The sequence below is a fragment of the Spermophilus citellus genome (assembly GCF_964194105.1).
Source record: "Spermophilus citellus genome assembly, chromosome: 7".
Classification (NCBI taxonomy): domain Eukaryota; kingdom Metazoa; phylum Chordata; class Mammalia; order Rodentia; family Sciuridae; genus Spermophilus; species Spermophilus citellus.
The window spans coordinates 117,629,123-117,642,294 of record NC_138188.1 but is presented as its reverse complement, the minus strand read 5'-3'; the positions used below and the strand labels follow the sequence as shown (position 1 = coordinate 117,642,294).

The window sequence follows — 13,172 nt, the reverse complement described above, 5'->3', positions numbered from 1 at the left end:
GGTTGAGTTAGGGTGAGTTAGGGTGAGACTATCAATAACGAATCTTTTTGCCACTCTGGCTGCTGCTCCCCTGTGTCCCTCCTCTGGAAGGATGTTGCTGCCGACTGATGACAGCAACTTGTAAGTGTGTTTACCCTTTGTTTGGTTACATGTTACTAGGTGCCCCACTTTTGGCCAGTATTTCCAGTGCCTGGGTGGTTTCATCCCAGCATCTGAGTGAGTCAGAATGAAGACCCAGAGAGCAAGTTTTAGTACAGTGAAACATTAGCATGAAGGCTTTTATTCTGGCTCAGAGAGGAGAAAAGGTAGCAATGTAGAACGCAGGGCGGGACTCATGGGACTCATGCTGTCCTTGTTCTAGGTCTCATGCTTTCTTCACTCTTTTTTTTTTTTTTTTTTAGTTTTCCAACTAACTAACCTCCACTGAACTTCCTTTCCTTGAAGAAGGAAGAGTGGGGAGGAAACTTCAATCACTGTGAGGGAAAAGAGCTACATCTGGCTCCTTTCATTGCTGTGATCAGCTGTGTTACACTATGCCTGTCATTTTGAAGAGCATAGAAACAAAAGCCTTCTCCCAGCTCTTGCATTCTCTTTTGCTTATGACATCAGAAGATCAGTGCAATAGTTTGCGGGTGCTCATGCTTAACAGTATTCTAGCTGCTTGACATCAAATAAATTACCTTCATTCTTTTCCAGATATTCTGTCTTTAAAAAGCATTCTACAAACACCAATTCCTGTGAATATCTCTAGAGTTATAAGGGCAGAATTAATTATAATTTATTAAGCACAAAGCTATCTTTATAGTTTTGTTGGTCAGTATCACTCTGCATATGAAAGTATTATATGTCTGTTCATTTTCTGGTGAGCAGTGAAGTTACTCATGGCATTATTTTTTTAACTCCTCTGAACCTAAATTTCTTCATTCTAAAGACAGTATAGTAGGAAATAATGGCACAAATGTGCTACCTTTAGCAACATAATATTTTGTTTACAGAGAAAAAAGTTTTAATTTGGTTAATGAATATAACTTCCTCTAATAAGATTGCTAAATATCATGTATATTGTAACAGTAATATCATGCAGCTATAAAGCCTATAAAAAGTGGGCATGCTTTGACTGTTGTGATTTGGAATGTAACAATATCTCCTGTTGGCTCTCTCCTTCCCTGCACCTCTGGCCCCGTCTCCAAGCAGTATTCCACCGAGCTGAAGAAACTGTACTGCCAAATAGCAAAGACATGCCCCATCCAGATCAAGGTGATGACCCCACCTCCTCAGGGCGCTGTCATCCGTGCCATGCCTGTCTACAAGAAAGCTGAACACGTCACTGAAGTGGTGAAGCGTTGCCCCAACCATGAGCTGAGCCGTGAATTCAATGAGGGTAAGGGCGATTAGAATCTGTGTCTCTTTAAATGAGCTCCTTGAAGGTAAATATCCTGGGAGCCTTTTATTTGGTTCCTGTCTACCTGGTTCAGGCTTCTGCAATCCAATGTCAGCTCAGCCTCCTTTTTGACTGAGTATCTGAGTATAATGACAAATAAATTTGTGGTCTTGCCAGGTGTGGTGGTGCACACCTGAAATCCCAGCAGCTTGGGTGGCTGAGGCAGTGAGAATCAAGAGTTCAAAGCCAATCTCAGCAAAAGCGAGGCACTAAGCATCTCAGACACTTTCTCTAAACAAAATACAAAGTAGGGCTGGGGATGTGGTTCAGTGGCCCAGTGCCCTGAGTTCAATCCCCAGTAACAAAAAAAAAAAAAAAAAAAAAAAAAAAAAAAAAAAAAAAGTGGCTTTTACAGTGTTTAAACTATTTAATTTAATATTAGTGGTTACTGAATGACCTAGACTGGTCTCTCTGCTCCTTACTGCTTCCTTCCTTTTGTTTTATTTTGTTCTGCTTTATTTTTCTTGCTGTTTTTGTTTTATGAGAGGGTGTAAGCAGAACAGTGTGATAGTTATTCTGCTTGGCCCAGGCTATAGTGTTCTTTAATGTTTGTGCTTTTCAAGTCTAGATGAGTGGAGAGCTGGAAGGGCAAGAGGGGGCAGGGGGGTGGGGAGAAATAATGAACAAAATTAAAGAGAAAATGGGGAAGAAAAAGAAATGAGAAGGAAAATAACAGGTAAGAGGTGTAAGGAGAGGAAACGGAAGATCTAGAACCTAAGATGGGGTAATCAGATGGAGGGCCAGGAGTCAAGCACCAGTTTCTGGAGGACTTCACTTAAGCCCTATGTCCATGTATGCACCACACCCATCTTCTGAGCATAACAGCTTTGTAGAACCTCTAAGTGTTCCCTTGGATCTGATTTATGGGAAACTTATTAGAGAAGTAGAAAAGAAAAACAGGAGAAAACATAATGAATCATCAAAGCCTGGTGATGGTGCAGAAGGGGTTGGGAGTTGGGATACTTCATGAAAAAATATTAGAAACCAATATTGGTAGGTGGTTAGAATATGTCAATATAGAGCAGGTGTATCTGAGTATAGAGGAAAATGCTAAAGGAAGAAAGAGAATGGATAAATATAAAAGAAGAAAATAAACCCCAAATTCTCTTTCACACAACTCTTCTTCACACATTAGTTCCTAGTTCTTGCCCACATGGCTGCCTTAGCCACACCTTCACATTTTACATTTTGCTTAACAATTTGCATAAAGAACATTCCATGTACATAGGCTTCATTATCAGTTTACCTAAATGCTTGTGTTCCATCAAAAAGACTATTTAAAAAAACATTCTCAATTTTTTCACATAATAGTTGTTTTGTTTGGATCAAGATAGATGATGCTGAAGAGCACATCTTGATAGACTTAGCTTTTTACTTTTATTCAGTAGTTTTCATATAACAGAACTACACAGGCAGAAGTAAGAACAGCTTTATAACTGCTAATTCTTGGAGCAGTTTCTTTCTTTTGGAGCCCTGCCAACTATTACAATTTTGTAAGACTTTGCCTTGGCTCCTTTTAAAACTTGCTTGCCTTTTCTTGTCTCCAACCTGGGACTCTTTCAACACAGTCTTTCCAGCAAGTTTCTTATCTTTTTAACCAAAGCAAGGTCTAAGATGGAAAAGGAGAAAGGAATAAGCAAAGTGAAGGTCATGTGTGTCCTTGCAATCTTCTGCTTCTTATTTAGTTTTTTTGTTTGATTTCTTGGCCATGCTGGAAATTGAACTCTGGGCCTTGCATATACCAAGTAGATGCTCTACCACTGACCTATATCTCCAGTCCTCTTACTTAGTATCTTTGCTATTCAGACTTCGGGATAGCATTGCTTGGTTTTCTTCCATTTTCTATGGAATATGGCAAAATCTTCTCCATGGATGAGGTAATTGATGTGGTCATACAATTTCATAATAGTTTGAATAGTTAACCTTAAACTTCAAAGCAAGGACTGTTCCCTCAGTTGGAGAAGAGCATTACAGCCCTTCCTTCTGCCATCAAGATTGAGATATCCACCTGTGTTAGATATCTAGCAACAGGATCATTCCTTTTTCAAGCATATATTTTTCCTCTTTCTTTTGGCCACCAGAATGCTATCCATGTGTTTCATTTTGTCTTCTTTCTGTGAGAGTAAGCAAACTAACTGTTTTGTCTTTTGTTGTTCTGCAGGACAGATTGCCCCTCCTAGTCATTTGATTCGAGTGGAAGGGAACAGCCATGCCCAATATGTAGAAGACCCCATCACAGGAAGACAGAGTGTACTGGTACCTTATGAACCACCTCAGGTAAAAAAAAGAAAAGAAAAAATGATTAACCAACTGTCTGAGGTAGTTCTGAAGTGTTAGTTTTGGTGACAGAGTATTTCTGGCACTTATCATTTTCTTAGTCTTTATCATTAAATATGCAACTTTTTGTATTCCTTCTGTCTCTCTTTTCCATGTGCCTCCCCTTCATAACTCCTAAATACGTACTGAATTAACTTGGGAACATGGCTCCATACCCATGTTCCCATTCATGTTCCCATCCAGATAACGATTGAACTGGAAAATGGGTTTACAAATGATATTGTTTTATCCAACTGGCAATTGGTAGTGGACATGCCCCAGTAATGAATGTAAGTATTCTTACACTAGTATATAAATGGGACTCCCTAAAAGGAATCACTTAGCTGAAATTCAACTCACAGAAGGGCAAGTTTATCAATCTGTTGTGTAGAGCAGAGTAGTGGAGTGGAAAGCAACAGGAGGAACTAGACCAAAGTTCTTTGGTTTGCTGTGAGGATCTTTGGCATATGATTCTCTATTCTGGGCTTCAGTTGCCTTAACCGTGAATGAGCACTTTAGATACTTCAGACTATTTTATTTAATTTGGAGGAACTTTGAAGCTCCAGGGTTCTTAGTTATGGAACTGTATAATCAAATCTGTGTCATATTGTTTTGTCTACATAAGAAAAATATCCTTGGAGCAGTGCTGCTATTTGGGGTGATTTTTTTTTTTAGCTCTCCCCTTTCAGGGATATTAATGTATTGGGTATAGCCTATTTGAATTGGGTGATTTGGTTCTGTTTGTATATGAATGGGATTAAAGATCAAAGAACTGTTAAAGCTTATCTTACCTAAGTCTTGTCCAATGTTGCCAACATAAGCTTGAAGCTTTCCAGAAGGCAAAGACTAGAGGAATTTACAATGGATTTCAGAGTTTTCCTTCCTAGAAGGAAGCTTCTCCCTTCTTTAGAAATGGAGTTCTTTCAAGAAAGGGAAAACCTGAGAAAGAAGAACATCAGTTCAAACTATCATTAATACAGATTTTTTTTTTCCTCCTGTTCTCAGGTTGGCACTGAATTCACGACAGTCTTATACAATTTCATGTGTAACAGCAGTTGTGTTGGAGGGATGAACCGCCGTCCAATTTTAATCATTGTTACTCTAGAAACCAGAGAGTAAGTGGCATGTGTAGAGCTGTCATTCTACAAACGATCACAGGCAGAGGACAGAGTGAAATTGTCTGTTTTATGATTAACTTTGCATGCACAGTGGAGAGCTGCCCTTGATTTTGTTCTTTGTGCTTTAGATTCTTGCTGTAAACACTAACTATAAAAGATCACAGAAGGTGAAGACAGAAGAGGGGTGGGTAAAAGTAGAAGGGAAAGAAGAGCTGGGAAGGTGTATAAGTTGCTTTATACCTGAATTCTTGACATTTGACTGGAATTGTTTTTGATTAGACAGTGTTTGTTTTCATGTGGCCCCAAGGCATTTAACAGTTTCTTTGAGTAAGTCTGGGCTGCCTAAGGGGATTTTATCCTAAGACATCCACTGGCTTAACTCAAGTTTCCTTCAAAATATGTAGCTAAATACAGCTGTTCTGCTAATGGCTTGGAGGTTCTTTGCAGAACAAATGGAATGTTATTTACTAATATTGCTTGTGGCATGGAAGCACTTTCGTGTTCTGCCAAGTGCTCCGGGTCCTTCCTCAGAGCAGCCACGCGGAACGGGTGGTGAGGGTGCCCATGTGCAGTGGGGACAGAAATGGGAGGACTCTAGGAGGCCTTTAAATTCTCTGAGTTTAACCCCTTCCTCTTCTCTTCTCTGATTCCTAGTGGGCAGGTCCTGGGCCGCCGTTGCTTCGAGGCCCGGATCTGTGCTTGCCCAGGAAGAGACAGGAAGGCAGACGAAGACAGCATCAGGAAGCAGCAAGTTTCGGACAGCACAAAGAACGGCGATGGTACGAAGCGCCGTAAGTAGATGTAGTGGCCGGCCCATGGGGTAGGACTGAGTCTTCTCCAGATGTAAGGGTTGGGGTGACGTTGGAGAAGCTGTAGGGTGAGACCTGTGCACATTAGCAGCAAATATGACTTGAGAGTCGGTGAGAGAAGGCATAACCTGTTGGAGGCACTAAGGTGAATCCCAGGTGTAACACTGTGGCTTTACAAACACAGTCTGTGCCCAGATTTCTTAGTACAAGAGTCCTTAGAAGGTGACCAACACACAGGTAGCAGCAACATCATCTGGAAACTGGATAGAAATGTAAATTTCTAGGCCTCAGACTTGCTCTATCAGTAATTTTGGGTGTGCAGCCTGGCAATTCAAGTGATTCTAATGATATCAAAAGTTTGAGAACCAGTATCTATCCTGTTGGTATCAATTTATCTTCCTACTATTAAGCATGAAGCCTAAAATAGCACTGCCCATGCCATGACTATGAGAACAGTAATATTTGTGGACAAATTTTGCCAAGCACAGTATGGGGCTCTGTAGATTTGGGTCTCATTGAGTCTTGACTTCACATATATGACCCTCTTGGGGCCTCAGTAATTTCACATTTTCAAACTTGTTTTTTAATCATTGGAAGCTTTTTAACAAATAAAATATTTCAAGGAACCTATAATGTAGAATCAATGAAAGCAGAGCTATTCAGGCTGAAGGGATGGTCGACAGGTCCATGGTCTACCTGAAGCCACTGCATAGAGTCTTAGAACTCAAAATGACAGGGTTTGAAAACCAATGACCCCCATGTGTTTCTCACTTGTGGTAAAATTTGATTCTAGAAGGTATACTTGCATAAGCTGGAGAGCACTACAAGTATTTTAAAGTACACCAGTACACTATGACTTATTTTAGTAAAAAGGGTTTAATCATCACTGATTAGTATCCAGAAAAATTTAAAAATTGTATTATACTTTACAAATTCATCACCATCAACTTCTGTTTAGTATGATATGCTTTTTCTATGGAGCTCTCCCTTTTTCTGATCTTTCCTCAAAAAAATCATATATATGATATAGATAAATATTTCCATTCTAAATGTACTCTTTAGCCTGCCTGATGGCATAGTTCCTAACTCTTCCCTAAGTACTCTATCTATAAATTAATGATTTCAAGTAAGAATAGACTGATTTTTGGTAGAAGGATAGTCTCTGTCCACTGGATCCTGGATGGGTATCACTTTTAATTTTGGGAAACTTAGGACTTGAACACCCATTAATTCCCTCACTTTACCATTATCAAGACAGTCTATGTAACATTCATTTGCCTCTTTGGGAAATAAATGACCTAAAATATGAAATGCAGAAGTGATTCTTCTTTCTTTTCCTAATAACTCTTTACAGACACACACAAATGAGCAAAGCAGAAGTTTCTTGCCTCATAACTTAAGCTAAAGGACATTTCCCAGCATCCTGAATTTCCTTCTTTCACTTATTGCCTCCAACCTTTCCCTACCCCATTATTGGTAAAATGTCATTTAATGTAAAAGTAATCATCACCAATTAAATGGATGCTTAGGACCAATGTCATGGGTGTTGCTGGAGCTACATGTTTGTTCAGCATGTGTTATTAAATGTTATGAATATTAATATTAATAACTCAATATGTTTAATGCATATCATTTGCTTCACAAATGTTCCCAGGATGAAACTTGCCTTTTTCTTCCACCAGCTTTTCGTCAGAACACACATGGCATCCAGATGACATCCATCAAAAAACGAAGATCCCCAGATGATGAGCTGTTATATCTACCAGTGAGTCTCCTGTGGATGTTCATGATTGCCTTGTTTTACCAATCTCCTACCGAGATTTCACTAACGGTAATCGTCCAATTATCTGTGGTGGTGAGATAGAAGCTATCTTAGTCAATTTGGAGCTGCAACAAGGTAACATAGCTGAGATGGCTTATGAATAACAGAAATTTATTACTCACTGTTTTGGAGATCAGAAGTCTAAAATCAAAGTGCCAGCCTGTCAGGCTTGAGTTGCAAACTGCCTTCATCTCATGGCCCACAGGTGTACAGAAGGCCAGAGAGCTCTCCAGGGTCTCTTTCATGAGGGCACTAATCTTCATGAAGGTTCCACTTAAGTGATCTATATACCCTACCAAAGACCCCACATCCTAATATCACTTTGAGGGTTATGGTATGAAGTTTATGGAGAGACATAAATGTTCAGTCCATAATGTGTAGGGGGAGGTATCAAAATAAAGCAAAAAGAATATATCTATTTTTTTAAATTCAAGAAATTACCCTTTTCCTTCATAGTTGAAATATTTTAATAGCATGAGCTTCTCTACTTATCTTCACTCCCAAACAATGATACCCTCCTAACAATATTTTTGTATCCCAGATATTTAAAATAAGCTTGTACTTTATTATCTGTGAATGATAAGACAGTGTGGACATAAAAATTTAGTATGCAAATTTTGTCAGAAAAAGTTCACAAAGTTGAAATATAGCAATTATAGAATTAAGAAATCACATATTGAATGTGATTCCTTATTTTTTATTGAGACATAATATTTGTACTTCTTTAAGGGGTACATTATAATTGGATACATTGTGTACAATGCATAATGTTCAAATCAAGGTAATAAGCACTTCATTTCCTCAAGCATTAATCATTTCTAGGTGTTGGGAACTTTCATATTCTTTTTCGGGAGTGTAATATTGAAAACCAAGCAACTAGGTACAGTGAGTGCACACATGTAATCCCAGATACTGGGGAAGCTCAGGCAGGAGGATCACAAGTTCAAAGCCAGCCTGGGCAATTTAGCAACATTGTTCAAAATAAAATGAAAAGAACCACAGTTATGGCTCAGTGGTATAGTGCCTCTGAGTTTAATCACTAGTACCAGAAAAAAAAAAAAACAGTCTAGAAAGGCAGAATCTTCAATTATATGTGAATAGTCAGAGGCTTGGCCCAGTTCTCAGGGTCACTAATAACCTTACTTAATTAGATTATGGTTGTAGTTCATTGAATTTCTACTATCTTAGGTCTTTGTCATCTAGAGTGGCAATAAATTTTGGTGCCCAGTATAGTCCTAAATGCCATCTAAGTGACATGAGACAGGTACGCTGGGCCAAGAGAGCCACTGTGAGCTGCCGCCCTGGGATCTAAGCTAAAGCCACTCAACAGGTTTAGGTGTGTCACATCTTGCTTCACACCTTCCCGGGTCTGGCCCTTGGGCAACAGACAACCAGTCAACCAATCAACCAGTCAAACATCGAATCAGCTGAGCTTCTCAGTGTCTTGTTTCTCAGGCTACTTATGGCAATGGATTTGTGACCTTTAGGTAAAGCATTACCCTGATATATTAAATATCCCAAAATACTTACTATTTTCAGCCTATAACATGGGAATTCTCTGAAAAGTTAGTGAAATTTTAATTTAGGAAGTACCCTGTAATGGGTTACATGTTGAAATTTGGGAAAATAAGCAAAATTTAAGTGCATGTGTGGGTGGGGGTAACAATTCTATCAATTCAGCATGTGTTTTGTGGTATTCATTAAGGGAGAAATGGGCCAGTCCTTGGGCAATTAGAGAGCAGTAGGACACAGTTCTTGCCTTCAGAGAGCTACTCTTCCACTAAGCACATGGGCAGTTACAAAGTAATGAGATACATGCCTCAGTGGAGTGAGGCTGGAGCTATGGATGCACAGGAAGAAATCAGGTTGCAAACCAAAGGAGGAAGGGCAGGCAAAGCTGCTCAGTGAAGGGCCCCCAGGGCTGGGATTTAACCCAGCACAAGGGAGAGAGTCTCCTTCCATTTTCAAATTCTGGTCAATTCTGCACTGCGTGCTCAGGTTGGGGACTGGGTTGAAGCAGGCAAAGTACCTAGCAATGTCAATTTAAATAGGCACTCACACTCAGAACCCTGCTCACCTCATCCTGTTCCTGGCCTTTGTCTTAACATTTTTAAGCTTTTAAGAGATTCTTTTAAAAGGAAGCACATTTTGTCTCTGCTGAAAATTTTTCGTCCTTCCAGAGTTGATTCTTGTTTCTTATGGTAGTTATGTTTTCTGAAGTTGTTATGAAAACTATATTTATGAATAGTTAATCATTGCTCCTAGGGGAAATAAAAGATTAGGTTCCTGTGAATCTCTGGTCCCAACATTACATCAACAGATCAGTACATAACCAGGTGTTACATGTGTTTCTGTATAAAGATATCCTATTTAATATATACTTTGACTCATTAACATTGAATTCCTGGCCCCCAGCACTATAATTGATGCCTGGAATGAAGTTTATCTACCTCAAGTATTTTCTCCAAAAAGCACAGCATGGCCTTGCACATAGGGACATAAAACAGCCCTTTAGCATTGTATTAGGGACATTTAATATAGCAAAATTACCAACAAAAAGAACAAAAATGTGAAATCTATTCTACTAAACAGACCACGAAAAGGACACTGTTCGAAACATGAGAGCAGCAACAAGAAGGCAGTCCTTCTTGTTCACCCTCAGCTGGGAATAAGCACAGGTGACACAAGCTTTTCATCACCATGCTTGTCTGTGAATGACCATTGCAAGTGCCAAGAGTATTGATTTTCATGTCACACATAAATGTTAATAAGCAGGTGAAGTTACAAATACAGAATCCATGCATAAGGAAGACAGACTGCATTTCTAACAATTCTACAGTTCTTCATTGTCCCATCTTTCCTTCTTCTCACTTACATAGGTGAGGGGCCGAGAGACTTATGAAATGCTATTGAAGATCAAAGAGTCTCTGGAGCTGATGCAGTACCTTCCTCAGCACACGATTGAAACATACAGGCAGCAGCAGCAGCAACAGCACCAGCACTTACTTCAGAAACAGTGAGTGTGTCCATCTGTCATTCAAGGAGGCATGGGAAAACGTGACTGCTTATGTACACCAGCAATAGAATGTTGATGGACAGTGTAGCAGATCATAATAGCTTCAGATGAGTTGTTGTGGCACTTATTTTTCAGTTTAAGCTTTTTGTGTGCCTTACCGTAACCTTCTCTTTGACACGTTTTGTCTGTTTTGAAATTAAAAACAGAAACTCATACTAACAGAGTTACTAATGCTTGATTATAGCAATAACATGTATATTTAAAAACATAAAATCTTATTTCATCCTGATGGATTTTTGTTCATCTCCCGAAATGCACAATCCATTTTCAGGAATACTACCATAGACTTTAGAGAGTGAAGAGGTTTTACTACACCATGACTTGTTTGAGTGCTTTGTGGAGAAGGATTCAGAGACCCACTGTATGTTCCTTGGGAAAATGTCCCAAGTGCAGAAGGACAGTGTAATACCATGTGGCCATGTTTGAGCATCCTTGCTCTAGACTGTCTTCTAGCACCACGTTTTTATATGAGCAGGAGAGATTCGCATATGCACATAGCCAATTTATATATTAAGTTCCACCTTGACTCTTGGATCTTTGATGATATTGTTTTATGACTAACAAGAATAAAATAACTCTTATAAATCAATGAAAAGTTGACCAATCAGGACTCTCTTTACACTTACCTTTTAGTGATTAAGAATAATCACTTAAGAATAATCACTTAATTGAATATGTGCTAGAAGTATTGACAGAGTTTCTATAGATAAATGAACATAGATAGATAGATAGAATGTGTGTGTGTGTGTGTGTGTGTGTGTGTGTGTGTGTGTATATATATATATATATATATATATATATATATATATAAACTTTATTTATGGGTCCTGAATTTTGAATTTCATATTTTTACCACATGACATATATATATGCACATTTGAGAAACCCAAACATTTAATGTTTTAGGCAAAAATAAATGAAACCAAAAATTACCTTTTTAAGGCAAAGATGACCTTTTAAATAAAGGGTAAATGAACAATCAATAATAGTTTTCTCTGATGTTATTAGCTATTACAGGAATATGATAAGTATAATGAAAAGGACTCCTTATTCTTTCTTTAATAAGTATGAATGTGGTTGAGGTGTCTGGAGTACAGCTCTGATAGACAGGAGGCACTTGCTGAGTATCCGTTGTCTTCAGTGTGTGGGGAACAGCAGGAGGATAAGAAACACTCATGCTCTCTCTTCAAAGGACTTTAAGCTATTTGAGCATTTAATACACTTTCTGGCTGGAAGGGATTTCATCATTTACTTTCAGTATGAAAGTTTTGCATTTCATAGCTATATGGTGTTTTACATAAGGCTGATCAGGACGTTTAATCAGGTGGTTCCTTGGAGACTATATTCCAATGGAGAATTAGAGCTCTGGGTTGCAGACAGAATTCCTATTGCCAATCATATGGCTTTTGGGGGTATCAGATGGAAATATATGTTAATATATTCAAGTGCAAAATCAATTTAGTTCTTATAAAATCATACAACAGGGATCAAAGAAATAGAGAACTGAAACATCATTTACAGACCCAGAAGGGATAAGTCCTTTCCCCAAGACACGTATATCTTGGAATTATAAAATGTCCCAAATTGCTTTTGGTTCACTCTGGAATAGAGTTTAGTGACATGTCATGCTGTACTAGTTGTTTTGTGCTACCGTTTCCTTTTTGTTTCTTTGTTTGTTTACTCCAAATAATAGGGAAGGTTCTGACCATTTAGCAAAGGGATTGGTAAACATTATTTATGTAGAGCACTGGTAGGAAATATTTTAGGCTTTTAGTTCATATAGTCTCTTGCAACTGCTTGGTTTTGCTCTTGGAGCAGAAAAGTAGCTACAAATAATACGTGAATGAATGAGATGGCTGTTACCATAAAACTTTATTTATGGGTCTTGAATTTTGAATTTCATATTTTTACTACATGACATGAACAGTACTCTTTAAATATTCCCCAGTTGAAAAATGTAAAATCCATTGTTACCTTATGCGCCAGATTTGGCCCACTTTCTATAGTTTGCCAAACACTCTGATAAATAAATAAGTGGCCCCTCTTCCATTGCTTCTTGAAGTGCAGTTTTTATTGCATATGTGTATTCAGGAGCTAGTATGTGTATTGTCAGCTATTAAAAGGTTTTAGAAAATCCTAATGTGAGTTTTAAAATGACATTGCCTTAACTAACAAAAACTACAGTAGCCTATAACTGAGATCTCTTGTGTATGTATGTACGTACATATGTGTATATGTATGTGTGTGTGTGTATGTGTGTGTATCTTAGAAAGTGAGGCCTGTCTATCCAAATATAAAATGGGTAATAACACCAGTCCCTTTATCAGATAAGACTATAATAGTTGACTTGATCTCACAAGTGTGTGCTGAAGATCTGCTATGTGAAAGCATTAAGAAATGAGAAAAATGGAGCTCCTGCCTTCTCGTGGTTTACAATTCAGTGGCGCCTTCCAAACCAAAATTCCTTTTGAATTTGAAGAGAGCTCTGGAAATTAATTCTCAGCATTGTGTAAATTAATATGACAATTTAAAATAGCCTGTATAGATTATACAAGAGAAGGGATAGTACAATGTCTTTATTTTAGTGATT

The 13,172-nt window shown here is 38.3% G+C and overlaps 1 protein-coding gene across 9 annotated transcripts in view; it reads left to right on the top strand.

The window, feature by feature from the left end:
• TP63 (tumor protein p63) overlaps window positions 1–13,172 on the top strand; it is a 233,155-nt gene that overhangs the window by 200,845 nt on the left and 19,138 nt on the right. For 7 of the 9 annotated variants that reach the window (XM_081301289.1, XM_081301290.1, XM_081301292.1 and 4 more), the window contains 6 exons: window positions 1,195–1,381; window positions 3,603–3,718; window positions 4,763–4,872; window positions 5,530–5,666; window positions 7,367–7,449; window positions 10,386–10,522. In XM_081301289.1, coding sequence (XP_081157415.1) covers window positions 1,195–1,381; window positions 3,603–3,718; window positions 4,763–4,872; window positions 5,530–5,666; window positions 7,367–7,449; window positions 10,386–10,522 — 770 coding nt within the window. The remainder of the gene's footprint in view (window positions 1–1,194; window positions 1,382–3,602; window positions 3,719–4,762; window positions 4,873–5,529; window positions 5,667–7,366; window positions 7,450–10,385; window positions 10,523–13,172) is intronic. The other 2 variants (XM_081301287.1, XM_081301294.1) reach the window with 1 other exon arrangement.